The sequence below is a fragment of the Galeopterus variegatus genome, unplaced genomic scaffold, assembly GCF_000696425.1.
Source record: "Galeopterus variegatus unplaced genomic scaffold, G_variegatus-3.0.2 Scaffold516, whole genome shotgun sequence".
Lineage (NCBI taxonomy): Eukaryota > Metazoa > Chordata > Mammalia > Dermoptera > Cynocephalidae > Galeopterus > Galeopterus variegatus.
This window is the reverse complement of record NW_007726627.1, coordinates 554,209-572,276: the sequence shown is the minus strand read 5'-3', so window position 1 is coordinate 572,276 and position 18,068 is coordinate 554,209. Positions and strand designations below refer to the sequence as shown.

Below are 18,068 nucleotides of genomic sequence, written 5' to 3'. Positions count from 1 at the left end.
AACAACAGTGCATCCAAATTTATACTCGAAAACTCTCAATTTTTAACTGTTAGTTCACTTTCTTTTGGTAACAGCTTTATAGATATAATTAACATACCATACAATTCACTAATTTAAAGTGTGCAATTCAATGGTTTTTAGTATGTACACAGAATTGTGCAACCATGACCACAATCAATTTTAGAAACTTTTCATCACTGCAAAAAGAAACCCCATACTCTTTAGCAGTCCCTCCGCAATCTCCTCCACCCCCACCAGTATCTGGCAACCATACCAGTAATCTGCATTCTGTCTCTATAAGTTTGCCTATTCTGGACATTTCATATAAATGGGATCTTGCAATAGGTGGAACTGGCTCACTTTTTTTTTTTTTTTTTAAAAACGTTGCAACCAAATCAAAACATTTCTGCATGCTGGATTTGTTTTGCAACCTCAAGGTATCAAAGACTGCAGTGTACAACAGATCTCCTGAGGACCAGGAATAAGTGCTCAAAATTCCTCAGCATACATCCTGAACTCTGAGTCCAGCCTCCCCTCCATTTTTTCACTTAGCTTTATATTTCTCAAAGGAGCCTGTGTAATTGGGTTAGTTTGCTATCACCCAGAACAGCTCAGCTGTATTGGGCAGTGCTTATGCACTAAGTTTTCACATGATTCAAGTCAAATGGTTTGTACTCATTCCATGTCTAATATTAATTTATTCTAGACTTTGCCTGAGTGTGTCAATCCTATCAGTCTTAGAACAAATACTCAAAGTATATTAGTCTGTTTTTGTCCATTTATAACTGAAACTGGGGAATTTATAAAGAAAAGACATTTATTTCTTGGAGTTCTGGAGGCTGGGAAGGTCAAGGGGGCACATCTGGGGAGAACCTTCTTCCTGGGGGGAAAATCTCTGTGGAGGAGCCCTGAAGCAGCACAGGGTATCACATGGCAGGAGGGCAAGAGTACGCTCACATGTTCTCTTCCTCTCCTTATAATACCACCAGTCTACTCCTGATAACACATGCATCCATTAACCCATTAATCCATGAATGGGAATGAAGTTTCAATATGACTTTTGAAGAACATTCAAACTATGATGCAAAGATTATCTCATCTACCAGCTGGAATGTGGAAGAAACACTAAACTAAAAATTAGTTACAAGCCTTTTATGCCTGAGCTCTATTGCTTACTAGATGTGCGACCCTGAACATAGTGAGTTAGAGTACTAATATATGCCCTAGAAGATTAGTCTAAAAAAAAAAGAAAGAAAAAAAAAAGTTAATGTAAGATGTTCTTGCATCATTTACAATCCAACAAATGTTCATTCATTTAGTTTATTCTACATACATTTATCACTGGCAGGGGCTGTGCCAGAGACTAGGAAACAAGATCGCAGCTTTACAGACAGATGTCAAATAGTTTCACAATTAAATAAATTATAAATTACATTTATACACACAAATTATAAAATGGGTTCTGTGAAAAAAAGTATAGAGAACTCTAACCACATAAAAAGTGGTGGGTGCGGGGCGATAATCTCACCTGGAAGGCTTAGGAAAGTGACATCTGAGCTGACAACTGAAAAATGATCAGCATTAACAGATAGGTGGAGAAGGTCCAGTTCCGACATTCAATTATTTTTTCATTAGATATTTGTCAAATATATATTGCCGGCTATGTGCCAGCACTGTGCTAAGAATCAGTCAATGTGTCAGACATTCAAAAAATAAAAATAAAAAAAGATAATACATGCTACTTCCAGACTTATTGGCAGGATTACTTATCCAGATGACCTAGTGGCAAGGCCTCTTCCCAGGTAGTGAATCCATCCTTGTGTTAACTAGAGGTAAGGATGGAGGAAGGAAGAGGAAATGGTCTCACTCACGCTCATCGAGTCATTGCAGCTGTGGTCCCAATTTCTGAAGCAATGCTGGGGGCCATTTTCAGAAGGCTCTTCTCCACTCCACTATGTGTCAGGCCATGTCCTAGGCACAGGGGACATGGTGAGGAACAAGACATGAAAGTGCCCTGACACCACGAAGACCTGTGGAAAACACGCACAAATTGGAGGAAAAAAAGAATAAGCAAAAATTGTAACATATTGTATTAGTCTGTTTTTGTTAATAACATAACACTTGAAACTGGGTAATTTATAAAGAAATAAAATTTATTTCTTGCAGTTTGGAGGCCATGTTCTAGTATAAGCATCTTGTGAGGGCCTTTTTGGCCACAGTGAGAATTGCCTAAGCAAGACAGCTAACCTTCTCACTCACTCTCCTTCTAAAGCCATAAGAACCACACCCATTAGTCCATGAATGGATCAATTCATTCATGAGGGCATAGTCCTCACAATCTAATCACCTCATAAAGGCCCCACCTTTCAAATACTACAATAGGATTCCCCACCCTCTTAACACTGTTACAATGAGGGTCAACTTTTCAATACATGAACTTTTGAGGAATACACTTGACCTGTAGCACAGGTATTATGGAAAAAAGCCTGAGACAGGCTAGAGTTTGGCTTATTCTAGGCCAGTGGTTCTCAGTGGCAGGGCAAGTTTGCCCTCCCCCTCCCACCAGGGGTCCTTTGGCAACGCCTGCAGGCATTTTCGGTGGTCACCACCAGCGGTGGCGGGGGTGGAACTGGCACCTAGTGGATAGCAGAGGCCAGGGAGGCTGCTAAACGTCCTGCAATGCACAGGACAGTCCTGCATCCAAGAACCACCCAGCTCCAAATGTCAATAATGCACGAGTTAAGAAGACCTGTCTCAGGACAGAAAGAAGGCCGAGGAGGCTGGGGGCAGGGGCAAAAGGGGCGAGCCTCAGTGCATCAGCCTAAAGAGCGGTCACCGCCGGAAGCGTGGGTTTAGCTGCCCTTTAGGCGCCGGTGCAGGATGGACGCCTCGGAGCGCCAGGCTCTGATTCCTCTAACACCTCCTGGGCAGTAAAGCCACCGCCCCGCACTCCACAAGAACTGACCAGGACAGCTGGGCAGCCGCCTCCTCAGGCTTCCGGGGCGGGACCAGAAGCCCGCGTCGGCCGTGCTGAGCGGCGGCGAGCCCACCCAATGGGGACGCCCGGGCTGGGCAGTAAGTCTCGCGAGAAGGGCGGCAGCGAGGGCTTGTGGGAGCGTCGGTCGGCGGGCGGCTGCGACCGCTGCGGCGCATGGAGGGCGCGGGCGAGCGGGCGCCGCTGCTGGGCGCGCGGCTGGCAGCGGCGTTCGCGGGCCGGCGCGTGGCGTGCGGGGCCGTGCTGCTGACCGAGCTGCTGGAGCGAGCTGCCTTCTACGGCATAACGTCCAACCTGGTGCTGTTCCTGAACGGGGCGCCGTTCTTCTGGGAGGGCGCGCAGGCCAGCCAGGCGCTGCTGCTTTTCATGGGCCTCACCTACCTAGGCTCGCCGTTCGGCGGTTGGCTGGCCGACGCGCGGCTCGGCCGGGCGCGCGCTATCCTGCTCAGCCTGGCGCTGTACCTGCTGGGCATGCTGGCCTTCCCGCTGCTGGCCGCGCCCGCCCCTCGCGTCGCTCTCTGCGGGGCCCTGCGCCCGGCGCGCGTGCTCAACTGCTCGGCGTCCTCCGCCAACGGCAGTGCGGTCTGCCCGGAGGCAGCCACCCGCCACTGCGCGCCCGCCACCTTCGCAGGGCTAGTGCTTGTGGGGCTCGGCGTGGCCACCGTCAAGGCCAACATCACACCCTTCGGCGCCGACCAGGTGAGCCGCGCGCCCCGCCCCCGTTCACGTGCCGCAGGACAGGGACAGGGGCCGCCTGCCCCGCGTGGGGAAGAAGCCCGCGAGCAGGTGGATAAAGGTAGTATGGAGGACAGGTATGATAGGTGCTGGGAAGGGGTCCGCCTAGGGCGGGGTGAGTGGATCCGCATACAGAGGGATGTCCACTGTGGCTTTAAAGAAAATAGGCCTCGTCTCTCTGGAGGAGCTGCTGGAGTTGGGACTTGAAGGATAGAAGAGGTAGCAGTCGCTGGAAGAGCTTTCCAGGCAGGAGGATAAGCAAGTGCAAAGGCCCTGGGGCCAGGAAGTAAAGGGAAGGCGGCCAGGTTACTTGTAGCTTCTTCGATTACAAAGAGCGGTGTATTCAGTCTTTGTTATTTTAAGGGAGTTTGGGGGTGGGGTTTGTAGGAAAGGCCAGATGCAAAGGAGTTTGAATCAAGTTAGCACCAAGCTCCTGCTTTGCAACCATGAACGCCAAGAAATGAGGGAGGAACCGCTCCTGATCTTCGGGAGGGGAAAGGAAATGATTAATAAGTGTTATATGCAGAATAGGAGATTTTAAGAGCAATGGGAAACGCAGATCATTTCAGAAAATTAAAAGGAGTGGGAGAAGTAATCGGGGACAGATCATGTGCGGGGTGTTAAAGAGTTTGAGATCTGTTTTGAGTACAGTAGGAAGCTTTTATGGGGTTTGAGCAGGGTAGTGATATGACTTATGTTCTGTGTAGAGCAGATGTCTGGTGACCACGGCCTGGGTGCCACATCAGGTTTACTTCCTGTTTTTTTCGGATTCACATGCTAAGAGTGGTTCTTGACATTTTTAAGTGGTTGGAAGCAAATAGAATATTTTGTGAGAAGTGAAGATTGTATGATATTCAGATGTCAGTCTCCGTAAATAAAGCTCTATCAGCCCTCCCCATTCCTGCCTATGTATTTGCTATGCCAGGACTGCTTTCACTAGACAGTGGAAGAATTGAGTAGTTGTGACAGACCAAATGTCTCATAAAACCTGAAATGTTTAAATTAACTACCTGCCCCTCAGAGAAAAAGTGTGCGGATATCTGCTGTAGAGAATGGGTTGTGTGGAAAGGGGTGACAGCAGGGATACCAGGTAGGTCTATTACATCTAGACAGGTGAGGGGGGGGGGCTTGGACTAGAGTAAAGGCAGTGGACATGGAACGAAGTGGGTGGATTTAAGATACATTGTGGAAGCAGAGTGGGTGGGAATTGCTGGTCTGCTGGGTTATATGTGAACAATAGGAAAGATAACTCCTAGGTTTATTATGCATTAAACCATGTGAGTGCCTTTCCCTTGTAATATTTACTGAGGGCTTACCATGCACCAGGCACTGTGTTAAGTACTTTATTAATCCTTATGACACCTCTGCTTTTATAGTGCACGTTTTACAGATGAGGAAACTGAGGCTTGGGAGACTAAATCATTTGCCTGAAGTTACACAGCCTGTACGTGACTGAGCCAGGATTCAAATACCTTTTGTTTTGAATTTGAGTTCTAACCGTGCCTGTACAAGGCTATTCATTAGAGTAAGAAGATACCTTATAATGATGTGAAAAATAATAGTTGTCTGGTGTACTGAATTCTGAACTGTGTTCTTCGTACAGCAGCATTTGCTTTACATGCTTGACTTTATTTGAACCTCACATGAGTCTTATATCCATTTTACAGATGAGGAAACAGAGACACAAAATGATGATTTTCTTGTTGTCCTCTAGGTAATGAGTGGTCGATCCAGGCTTTTATTCCAGTTCTGATTTCTTAATCCATACTTGAACCACTGCACTAAGAAGGGCTGAATGTGTGTATATTCTCTGATGGTTCCGCAGAGTTGAGTCTAAAGGCCCAGACTCATGGCCCTGGCCTCAGGGTACCACTGGATTACAGGCCTTCAGGGAAGGCACAGGGCTGGTAGCACAGCCCTTCATCTTTTGAAGATGAGGCCCATTATAGTGTGCCTCACAACAGTTTGTGGTTTATGTACTGTAATTATGCCTGTTGTATAGGGATCGTAGGCCTAGAGGATTTGACTCACCCAGGGTTGTACAGCAGTTGGGTAGGAGAGCCAGTTTTGGAACCAGGCAGTCTGACTTAAAAGTGCTCTCCCTGTAGATAATACACAAATAATTAATATTGCTTAAAAAAGTGAATTTTCCTGTAGAGGTTATCTTGAATGAATCTGACAGAATGCACTCCTTTGATCCATAATTTAAATGTGGAAATTAAAAAGAAATGTGCCCTGTTCTACAAGGTAACTGGCCTAATCTCTTTGAACGTAGCACTGTAGTAGAAAAAAGGAGACCATTCTGGGTGAGTGAATATTAGGCCAGAAAACCAGATGCAATGTCATAATTTGACTGTAGACCATGTGTTAGATAATAATGTGTTGATGTTACGTTCTTAGGTGTGGTGAAGGTATTGTGGTCATGTGGAAGAATGCCCTTATTTTTAGGAGATTCATGATAAAATCTTGGGGATGAAATACATAATGCCACAACTGATTTTCAAATAATTAAGCCAAATGTTTTTTATATGCAGAAAAAAAAAGTTCTAAGGATCTAAGTGAAAGGTATAGAAGTGTACATTTTATGATTTTTTCCACATTTCTACAAATTTGAAATTTTTTTAAATGGAAAGTTAGGGGGATGTCCATGAAGTGATGAGTATATAAACTAAATGTAGTATATCCATGTGGAATATTATTCAGCCATAGGAAAGAAATTAGGTACTGAGGAACCTTGAAAACATTATACTAAGTGAAGGAAGTCAGACACAAAAGTCTCCCTTGTATAATTCTCTTTACATGGAATGTCCAGAAGAGACAGAATGCAGATTGGAGGTTTCTAGGGGCTATGAGAGGGGCCATGGGAGTGACTGTTAAAGGGTGCGGGATTTCCTGTTGATGTGATGAAAATGTTGTGAAATTGGATGTTAGTAATGATTTTACAACTCTCAGTATACTAAAGACCATTGAATTGCAGTTTGTGCAGTTCCTGGCCAGTACAGTAATTTGAACCCTTGACCTTGATGTTACCAGCGCCACGCTCTACTGAGTGAGCTAACCAGCCAGCCCTGAGTTGTACACTTTTAAAGGGTGAACTTTATGGTATGTGAATTATATCTCAAGGGAAAAACTGGGGGAAAACATTAGTACCCTTATGCCAGAGTGCTTGTTCCATGCCGGGTGCGAACTGTTCGTTGAGAGAGATTTCAAAGGTTGTCCTTGTCCTGGAGGTGCTGGCTATTTCCTAGAGGGAGGCCTGGGGTCTCCAGGCATGAAGCATGCTCTGCTGTTCTCCAGGGTGGGGTTGGTTTGTTCTGTTGTGGCCCTTCTCACTTAGAGGAATCGTATTTGCATTTTTAGGGTATTTTTTATACTTTCCTATCACTCATGTCTGGGAAACACTGACTGGAGAGGTGAATGGGGTCAGACTCAGTGGCTTTGGGAAGGAGGCCTTGGTTGGCTTTTGAAAGAGGACGTATAAGCCATGAGTCCAAGGGTGACATATTTTGATGTAAATCATGTCAGCCCCCTATCTTCCTCTAGTGCTTAACCTTTTTTCAAAGGTCATGAGCATTCTTGATGAATTGATTATTTGAAATAGTGACCTAAAAGAAGAAAAACTTATAGATTAATAGAGCAAATAATACATTTTTTTTCTAGAGGAAAAAAGTCAGCTGCTTAACTCGACATATACAGTTCTATTTGCTGTACTTCTCCGAATTGATTTTGGTGGCATCTTCTGACCAGTCACATGAAAAGCTTGTTTACCCTGATAGAGCATGTAGCAGCTGTACACAATGATGATGTAATGCAGCTGCTGTGATGGGGCTTGTCTGCCCAGGGAATGAAAGCATGTGATGTGCCCTTTATAGCAGCCAGCTTCCCCTCTGTTACAAAAATGGCTGGTATGTGGTTCTTTAGGCCTTAGTCTTCAGTTTATAAAGCAATTTTGATGGATTACCCTTGGAAGTTGAAATAAATTAATCATGTCTACGCAAGACATGAGGATGCATGGAATTTTAAGGTTAGGATTTCAGTAGACTAATCGAATGTTCATTTTTTTCACGCTTCATTTGAAGAGGAGATAAGTCTGAGGACATGGGAAGATGTGTGCAGTACTACAGTGCATGATGGAAAGGCCCCTAGTGCATTTCAATTCAATATGTAAATTGTCTTTTAAGTTTAGACATTACACTTACTGGCCTCCTCCCTTTTAAGCTTGTCAAAACAATTACCTCTCTTTTTTTACAGTTTTAGTTATGTTTTCTCTGTAACCATTTCCCTGTTCACATTTCTTTTTCTTCTGATCTGTGTCCATTGTACCATGAGTGTTAGTGCCCACTATTTAGTAACATTTAAATGCGTTGTGTCCTGGTGAAGAACTGCCTGCCTTAGAAGTATAATACATTCTCAGTACAAACTTTCTTCAGTGACGATGCCTGCATTTGGTCTAGGAGCTCTGTTTAGCGCTGATGTGGATTGGAGAACAGTTTAAACTCTTGAGAACATGTGATTTATTTAAAACTCGGATTTTCAATTGGAGATGGTTGTTGCCAAATTAATTCAAGCATATTACTTTTCAGCACAATAGCCATGACAATTTTGATTATATATTTTACATCTCTGATATTAAAAAATAGAGCTTAAAATATTGTATCAAATAATATGATTGCTAAAAAGATGCTTATTGCATATCATAATTGGTTGTTTGGAGTTATTTAAAAGTTCTTATTCAGTAGAGGAGATTGCTCTGTGGATCAGAAACCAGATGTGTTACTGAAATGGAATTTTCTAACCTTTTCATAACCTGTAACTTAAGGATGAGACTGTAGAAGTTCTTAAGACAGCAAAGATAGATAGTCTTTGTGTGAAATCCGGCATTAGCCTTTAGCAAGTAAGTTTGCTAGAAAAATCTTATGAAATGAAACTCTCTAGAAATATCTTTGGCTAGTGCAGGGCTCACTCTTACATTGTCCATTCAGATGTAAAATCCAGGTGGGAAGAGAAGGCTCACAGTGTCCCTACCCCCATATGAACTTTCGATGTCATGGTTGCACTCAGGTAGTCTTGTGGAGGGAATAAGCCTGGGCATTGCATGTGGTACCTTGAGTGCTCATGTTTGTCTGAGTCTAGAAAGTTTTTGATTTTTGAAGCTTTCAGTAATCCTTACCCTTATCAGAATTTCTCCTGATTACATTGATAGCCTTTCTAATCTAAAAATGGTTGTAGTTTTAGCTTTAGTCTGTAATTTCCTCTGTGCTTCAGGTTTATCAAGATCTCTGATTCTCAGGAGACCAGATACAGTAGGGGTGGCCCTGGCTCCCTTAAGCAAATGTTACCTGCAGCCTTTCTCTGTGGGTCCTAAGTGTGTTTACTCTGTGCCTCATGACACTCATATTTAACCCAGTAACAGGTGGAGCTACATATCAGTGGTTCTAAAACTTACTGTGAATAGAAGTACCTGGAAAGCTGATTAAAATGCAGATACCTGGGCCCCAACCCCAGAGATGATGATTCGGTAGGTCTGGCATGTGTGTCCCATGAATCTGTTTTTAAGGAGCATTCCAGGTAGGCCACAAAGGGAGATGATCTACATATTTAGAATTTAGCATAATCAGAGAAACATTACCCAGCATCTGTGGTAATTAAAAGTGTGGGATACTTTTTTGTCAGGAGGCCCTTCAATGTATCTGTGAACACCATTTTGATTATGCTGCATTTCTTATAGACTGTGATGACAACAGTAATTTTAATCACTTGATTATATCTGCTTTTCACCCTTGACAGGTTTTCAAGTGTTTTTCCTCTCTATTATTTTAGGTTAAAGATCGAGGTCCAGAAGCCACTAGGAGATTTTTTAATTGGTTTTATTGGAGCATTAATTTGGGAGCAATCATTTCATTAGGAGGCATTGCCTATATTCAGCAGAACGTGAGCTTTGTAACCGGTTACCTGATCCCCACTGTCTGTGTCGGCATTGCTTTCGTGGTCTTCCTCTGTGGCCAGAGCTTCTTCATCACCAAGCCTCCTGATGGCAGCGCCTTCACTGATGTATTCAAAATATTGACATATTCATGCTGTTCACAGAAGCGAAGCAGAGAACGCCAGAGTAGTGGGTAAGTTCTTAATTCTCACAAGCTCAGTTTGACATGACTTACCAATGACTATAATTAAAACACTAGCTTATGTCCGTACTGTGCTTACTGTGTGCTGGGCACTGGGCTTAGTGGTTTATGTGTCTTATCTCTTTTAACCTTGCATACTCTGGAGGAGGTGGGTGTGCTTTTGTCCCCCATCTTAAAGACAGGCCAGTGGAGCTCATGCTTTTAACCTCCACATTGAACTTCCTCCTCTGCTAGAACAGATGGAAGCTCCTGGCTGCTTGGTGGAAGATTATAAAGATAGAAATTTGCAGAGGGCATAGAGGAGACAGAGTACATGCTTTGTACATATTTCTTTTTATTTTAAAAAGCTTTGAAATACATTTGAATGAAAAACTAAGCAATTGCTCATTTTGTTGGTACCTATCTATACTCTTTAAAAAGTAAGCTGCTGCTTTTTTACATGTAGTAAAATTCAACCTTTTTAGCTATATAGTTCTGTGAATTATGGCAAACTTATTTAAATTGCGTAACCACCAGTCCCTGGGACCCTTTGTAGTCAGTCCCATCAGGGAGTATTCTGATTAATTTAGGAATTTCTGATAGTTGCTGAGCAGGACTTTGACCATGCAGCTATTGGAGCTTCCTGTCTCTCGGCAGCGCACCCCATTGTTGGGGGCAGTGGTAGCTGGAATGTTCTTCTGCAGGCAGACTTGCACATCTACCTCACTGTGGCTTTTCTGTGTTTGTCTTATTTATGTACTTGGAGTCATAATGAATGTGTCTAATATTCCTTCCACGTGGCAGATTTGAAGCTGCCCCAAAATAGCTCTTATGGGCCTGCTTCTTTGCTCTTTTCTAAACGTCTCTGATTTCTTTAGCATTCCCTTGTGTGTTTTGACAGATTTCCTAACCATCCTAGCTGAACTACCGGAAATGCTGGTGAGTCATTGTGGCATTCAGATTCAGTTCAAAAGTACACATGGTGAGACCAAGTAGCCCTGCCTCAGCAGGAGACACTAGTCTTTTGCCAGGGCCTTATTTTGATTAGAAAAAAGCAGTGTTTCAGATTCTGGATATTTATTCTATTGGTTAAATATCCATTGGCAAAATACAACCTCTCTTGGGAGCAACCCTTAAAGTTTCAGTGCAACTGTGTGGGTGATACCTGGTAAACATTTTTGCAAGAGAACAGTATTGCTTTGAGGATGTTTTGGGGTTTTAATGTACAAAAGGCATGATGAAGAAGTGAAGAAGGTTTGGAGTTACTTTTATTTAAAACACTGGTTTTTTGAGCAAAAATAAGCCAGAAAAAGAAAAAAAAGAAAAAAGACTAGCTTGCAGAAAAATTGATGCTCTAAAGAATTTCCAAACTATGCTCTTGGTTTGAACTGGTTCTGTGACCTTGATCAGGTTACTGACCTGTGCCAAGCCTACTTTTCCATTTTGAACAATGGAGAGGGACTGATCTCATAGGATTTCCATAAGGCCTGAGGAAGGCGAATGTGTGGAAGGCCCTCAGAATGCCTGGTGCAGGATGAGGGCCTAGTCAGTGGTAGCTGCTGTGACAAGGATGTTGTAGAGGAGGTAGGCGTCAGAAGCCTCAGGAAGCACAACATACACACAACTGGTATTTCCATGATTGTGGCATGTAATTTCATCTGGCCCAGTCTCAGTTTCTGGCCTAGGTTGACCTGTGCTTTGAAGATGATTTTCTGCTTATTATAAAGTGAGAAATTAAGGTGTGTTTGTTCAGGTCATCAAACTGGAGTTGAAATGAGGTATGCGCCTCTTTGAGTTGAAAATTTGAGAACTAATGGACTCTCTTCCGTGGAGAGACACATTTTGTCTTCCGTGGAGAACACATACATATGCATGCACCCATTGCAGAGAGTCGGGGGCACGGGCATCTTGAAACTGGAGCACACAAACTTTCAGGGGAGGAGCTCTTGTTCATGGGTTCTTGTCTGTGTTCCAATGTCATTTGTGTCCGTGTCTCTGTTGGAACCTCCTGTGTTCAAAATAGTACACTAACAATATGTATGAAATAGGTAAAGTTTTAGATGCATATTGACTTAGCAGTTTTTAAGATGTTTTAATGGGATAAAGAAAAAATAATATAACCACTAACCTTTGTGAATGATTCTTTGTGTGAAAATAGATTTGTAATTTGGCGTTTAAATATTTTTAGAGAAACATATTTAGTGTAATGTGGTAAATCACTGGTAGTATCTATATTAGGTACATAAAGACTCTAAATTTCCTTTTGGGGAAAAAAAGTAACTTTGAGAAGTTATGTTTACTTTCAAATAGAAATATGAGTAATATCTCTGAAAATTACAGTTTTACTTTTGAGTGGTTTTTTTTTTTTTTTTGGATTATTTTCTCCTACCAGACTAAGTTCCGTGAGGACAGGAACCGTATACTTTAAAAATGTATCATTGTATCCCTTAAAAATGTGTTTTTGTATCCCAAAACTTAGTTAGTTAGACCAGTACTGGGCATATAATAGGTACTCAGTAAATATTTGTTGAATTGAATTTAGGTTTTTGGACCAAAATTTGGCAAAAATATTAATTACAGTTCTCAGCTTTTTGATTTTCTCCCACTCTGAAAGTCCAGGTTTAAAACATCAGCTTTATAAGCTGAAAATAATTTTAAATAGTGGCAATTTAGTAAAATGAGACACAAATTTATAAACTAAAAAGCAGACAAATGACATTTCCATCCAAGTCCCAGAATTGGAAACGCTCTTAATGGTAATTAATTATCTCCAGGCATTTCTCATTTTAGAGAACAATATGCAGTTGTTACTTTTTTTTTTTTTTTTTTTTTTTCCTGTTTTGCTCCTGAAATCCTTAGTGCATGTTCCTCCCTTAGAGTGGTTTGGAGCTGAGAAAGATCTTGGAGCTATGTAGTGGGACCTGTTCATTTTATAAATAATAAGACAGGGCCAGGTTGTGTAAGTGAGTCTTGTTAGGACAATAGGCTCGTATTCTTGACTTGACGGTGGCTGGCAGATGTGAGAGCAATGCATGTGGGTAGGGATCAGAGGGGCAGTGGTATCAGCAGTGGTCAGCTAAGGCTCTAAAGCCGAGGCAGCCCGGGTCCAAGTCCCAACTCCAACTCTTCTAGCTTCGTTACCTTGGGCACATTTCTTATCCTCTTTGTGCGCTGGGTTCCTCCTCTGTGAAACAGGGCCAGTAAGAGTATTTGAGTACCTCATAGGGGTGTGGCCAGGATTAATGAGGGAGCACTATATGGCAGGGCACACTGAGCACTTCGTGTGACCTGCTCTTGGTTTTGTCATTATCTGTAACTGTCATGACCATCTTAACTGCCAGCATTGCTCCTTCCCCTCAGCTCTTTCACCTGAATAGAAAGATAGTGCTCTCCCTGCTAGGACGGAACCCTCCCTTGTAGTCATACCAGCGACTAAATGAAAACAACTCAGAATGGTTTTATTGAACAGCATTGGTATTGGTCTTGATATCTGATAAATTAGTTATTTAAAAATCCAAACAATCCAGTGCAATTTTTTTTTTCCCAAATATTAATCCAATGATGTAGCTGATGTTCCCAGCTTCAATTGAAGCTGAAGGCTTTCCTCAACACAGGGATTTCTGAGTAGTGTAAAGCTGGGGCTAAGATCAGCCACAATTTGGACTATAATTATACAACATCTTCCTAGCTTCATTAAAATTACTGTAGCCACAATTGCCCTTTTGGAAAGGGAGGCACCTGGCTGTTATGGGGATCCAAATCCTTCCTTGACCTTGGTGTTACAACACTGTGATTTAACTAAGTGAGCTAACTGGCCAGCCTCACAGAGAAAGTCCTTTTGTCAGCTGTTCAGTACATTTTGCAACATTTAGAAATAATATAGGTAGTTATATTTAGTGTGTACAATTAGTAAGTAATAGGATGAGTTAAAGCAAGTTTAAAACAGTGAGCTGGTTTTCTACCTCCAAACTTAATTTGTTACCAAATAATTGATTGCTGGGAGTGGAAGAAAACTAATTCCTTCATTTTATTTCCCAAAGTGAAGGCATTGGAGTCTTTCAGCAATCTTCTAAACAAAGTCTGTTTGATTCATGTAAGATGTCTCGTGGAGGGCCATTTACAGAAGATAAAGTGGAAGATGTGAAAGCTCTGGTCAAGATTGTCCCTGTTTTCTTGGCTTTGATACCTTACTGGACAGTGTATTTCCAAGTGAGTGGTGACAAACAGGTTTAATTTCCTTTATCTTCCTATCAAGCGTTACCCTGGCACTTGTTTTGGCCATGACTAAAGTACATAGTGCTCGGTGATTTTTTTTTCATGAGTGTAGGGAGGGTCTTGGAATTTTTGTCTTTAAGTATGAATTTTGGCTGCTTTAAATATTTTGAAAATCTTTCCAAAAAAGAAGCTGAGAACTGGTATGCTTCTGGTTTCCCATGTCCCTCCTCTTAATTTAATTTCTCATTTGTATAACTGGTGGTTTTTCAAAATTGATCTCCAGAGGACTTTTATGATGACTTTTAATAATTATGATGACTTGTCCATTTCCAAACCTGATCCATTGTCTGTTGTGGGATTTGTTGCTGTGTCTCATCACAGTCTAGGTCAGGGTGGGTGTTGTGCTTAGAGTATGTGAGAAGCACACTTGTCACATTTAATGATGCTGCTGCTTTTTCACCCAGATGCAGACAACATATGTGTTACAGAGTCTTCATTTGAAGATCCCAGAAATTACAAGTATTACAACCACTCCTCATACGGTAAGAACAATTGAAATGATCTGGAAATTGTCACTTGGGGTTTATGCAATAGATGGATTCCTTGTACCAACTGTAGATGTTCTATGAATGTTAGCAGTTAGCACAAACTAAAAACATTATTACTGAAATTGAATTTTTACTTATTTTAGAGAATATTTTTCCATTGGTTATATCATTAACTGGATAAAGTGGACTAATAGCAATCCAACATTAGTTAGTATTTTCACCTGATTTTCTCCTTCCCTCCAACACAGAAAAAGTAAATGCAGATTCACTTAGAAATGTCTTTTTCCAGTTCCAATGTCTTAAAACTGGAATTCTTTTTTTAGGAGTTTGTGCTTTGTGGAAAGGAACTCATCTTCAATTGAGGTTTTCTGTTTAGATATTTGCTATCAAATAAGTGAGTATTCCTACTGTGGGGAATAAACACATGCCCGTGTATTTTAAACTCCAGTTCCCGGCAGCCTGGCTGACCATGTTTGATGCTGTGCTCATCCTCCTGCTCATACCTTTGAAGGACAAAGTGGTTGATCCCATTTTGAAAAGGAATGGCTTGCTCCCATCATCCTTGAAAAGGATCGCTGTTGGGATGTTCTTTGTAATGTGCTCTGCCTTTGCTGCTGGTAAGAAGCTGTTTCTGTTCAAATCTGACTTCCGCAGTTGTGGGTAATTCAGAATGTAGTGATTGCACCTGAGCCTGCCTCGTGGTGTTCAGGAAGTGCGTGTGATTTAAAAGAGAACATGCATCAATTATTTGAAAACACTGATTATTCTTCACTTTTCTAATTTTTCATTATGCAAATTAAAAAAAATTTCTTGAGGATATGTCGTTTTTTCTTCTAGAACTGGAACCACTGAAGTGCTCTGAAAATTGACTTTTGGATTGAATTAAAAGAGGCTTGCTCTCTGTCTACTGATGTAGATTTAGATATTGATTGCTGAATAGTTGAATTTTCACAAATTAAAGGTGCTATATAATTCTCAAAGATGAGAATTCCACCTTACAATTTTTAACCTCAGGTCTATTAATAGGCTTTAGGATGCCCTTGAACCCTTTGAATTTTTTATGTAAAATTTTGTGTGTGTTTTCCAAGGGAGGAAGATTTTATCAGATTATTATAGGCTCATGGACAGCATATTCCCCCCAACTCCTCTGCCCCCAAAGAGTTAGGAATTAATGCCTACATTTCCAGATAACAGTGAGGGAAATTATCCTTTTGAGGGACGTCAGTCTGTTTTCATCATTCTTGTATTCTGAAATATTAGTTGTTTATCTTTTGTTCATAAAGCTGAAATATGCTGACTTTTTCAACTTGCTTTGGAGATCTTCCCTCATTAATATTTGAAAATTATTGAACATGAAATAACTTAGTTATATAATAGAAGAAAAGCTGGTATTCCTGAATCAACTATTTATCATCTGCTGTTATGAAGAATTCAGTGTTAAGCACTGCTGAAATGGAATGTAATATTCTCAAACAGTGCTTCCTTCATAGCAGCCTTCTTCTACTATACCCAGAGTGAACATATTGATATAGTACTTAATAGATTTAAAGAAATTAGTCCCTAGGCTTAAGAAATCTATATTCTAGAAGCCAAAATATTTTAGAAGACTATTGCATTTTCTTTTGATCAAATAGGTAATTAAAGTGAGGTCATGTCCGAATGAAGTTTTTACTGTGTGCTTTCTTTATAATTCAGTTTCTCTTCCAGAACTGTGGTGCATGGGGAAATAAGCAAGAGCTAATAAGAACTAAGTTACAGCAGAACTCTAATTCCAGGCTTCTGTTAGGCAGAATCAGTAATCAGTAGGGCTGGCTGGAGGAACAGTCATTGCACTGGAGGTAGTGTTCATCTGTCTGGCTTCCCCAAATGCCCATGGCGGGGCTTAGCTTTGACCTCAGCGGCTCCTCTTTCTTCTTGGGTTGGGTACCTTCTCTGTGCCCCATGACCACACTGGCTGCATGCTGAGGAAGGGATTGCTTGTTCTCTTCTGTGGGAAAGGAGATGTTCTCAGTTTCCCAAGGCATTTTCTAGCAGGTTCTTGGTTTGGGCTCCTTTACTACCATCTTCTCTTTCAGTTTTATTAATGGCTGAATCGCTTCTGTGGGCTGTCCTGGGAACTATGTAGGCATCCTGATGGTTTCTATACATGTCTGTGCAGGAAACAAGTGACAGATGAGTGACTGTTGAGATTTCCTAATCAGGCTCTGTCATTTCTACCTTTTAAAAAGTGCTAGCAGGATACACAGTACATCAAGTCCAGTACTTACTGACCAGAATCAGGCTGCCTACTAGATGGGCCTCCAAAGTAGCTGCTTGACTTAGTCATTACTGCTGGCACCTGTGGGGGAGGCAGGTGGTCTGAGCCAGGGTGAATACAACAGCTTTGAAGTTTCAGCATCTAAACTGGTTACTTAGTTTACACTCTTAAAAAGGTTTTATTTGCTAAGTGGCTGATAGAGTTTGGATGTGTTGTTCCCTCAAAATGCATGTGGAAATCTGATCCCCAATGTGGTAGTTTTGGGAGCTGTTTGAGTAATGGAGGCAGATCCTTCGTGAATGGATTAATATTCTCTCTGGGTTGGGGGTAGTGAGTTCTCGCTCTGTCACTTCTCATGAGAGCTGTTTGTTTAAAAGACCTTGGCACCTCCCTCTCTCTCGCTTCTTCTCACTGGGTGATCTGCTCATACCTGCTGGCTGCCTGCCATTTACTGCCATGAGTAGAAGCAGCCTGAGACCCACGCAGGAAGCAGCTGTCCCGGAATCGTGAGCCAAATAAACCTCTTTTCTTTATAAATTACCCAGTTTCAGGTATTCTGTTATAGCAACACAGAACAGGCTAATACAGTAGCCAGATGTTGGGAAGTAGCTTAACCATCAGTTGGGAGGAGTTTATGTCTTGTAACTGGACTTAGGCACAGTTTATTAAATTTAATATGAACAGCTGCCCAATTTTCATGCAGGTTTGTTCCCAGCCCTAGTGAGTATTATTTAGGAATATTAATGGTCTTTGAATACAGACCTGAAACTACTATAGCAAACCAAAATTTTAATAAAAAAGACAGGCTAATACAGTAGCCAGATGTTGGGAAGTAGCTTAACCATCAGTTGGGAGGAGTTTATGTCTTGTAACTGGACTTAGGCACAGTTTATTAAATTTAATATGAACAGCTGCCCAATTTTCATGCAGGTTTGTTCCCAGCCCTAGTGAGTATTATTTAGGAATATTAATGGTCTTTGAATACAGACCTGAAACTACTATAGCAAACCAAAATTTTAATAAAAAAGAAACTTTATTTTGTTCTGTAACTTACCACCTGCACCCGTAATAAATCAAGGTCTTCCATTTAGTACCATACCTGCTGGTGGCAGCTCTTTCTCTAAAGATCCAAAGATGCAAATTAGGCAGGTCCAGGGGTTTTCTTCAAGTCAGCTTAAGGAAAAAAGAAGTGTTAAATTTTTAGATTTATCTTT

General features: G+C 41.6%; 1 protein-coding gene and 1 long non-coding RNA gene across 2 annotated transcripts in view; one reads left to right on the top strand and one right to left on the bottom strand.

Annotated features, from left to right (window-relative positions):
* Window positions 1-1,359: 1,359 nt before the first annotated feature.
* Window positions 1,360-3,040, bottom strand: LOC103588029. The gene is made up of 2 exons (XR_550280.1): window positions 2,966-3,040; window positions 1,360-2,030 (listed from the first exon to the last, which is right to left on the bottom strand). It is a non-coding gene; the product is annotated as an uncharacterized LOC103588029 (long non-coding RNA).
* Window positions 3,041-3,151: 111 nt separating this feature from the next.
* SLC15A4 (solute carrier family 15 (oligopeptide transporter), member 4) overlaps window positions 3,152-18,068 on the top strand; it is a 29,568-nt gene continuing 14,651 nt past the window's right edge. Inside the window, 5 exon segments of the mRNA XM_008569599.1 lie at window positions 3,152-3,694; window positions 9,551-9,846; window positions 13,875-14,043; window positions 14,514-14,591; window positions 15,046-15,214. Of these exon segments, the coding sequence (XP_008567821.1) occupies window positions 3,152-3,694; window positions 9,551-9,846; window positions 13,875-14,043; window positions 14,514-14,591; window positions 15,046-15,214 (1,255 nt within the window).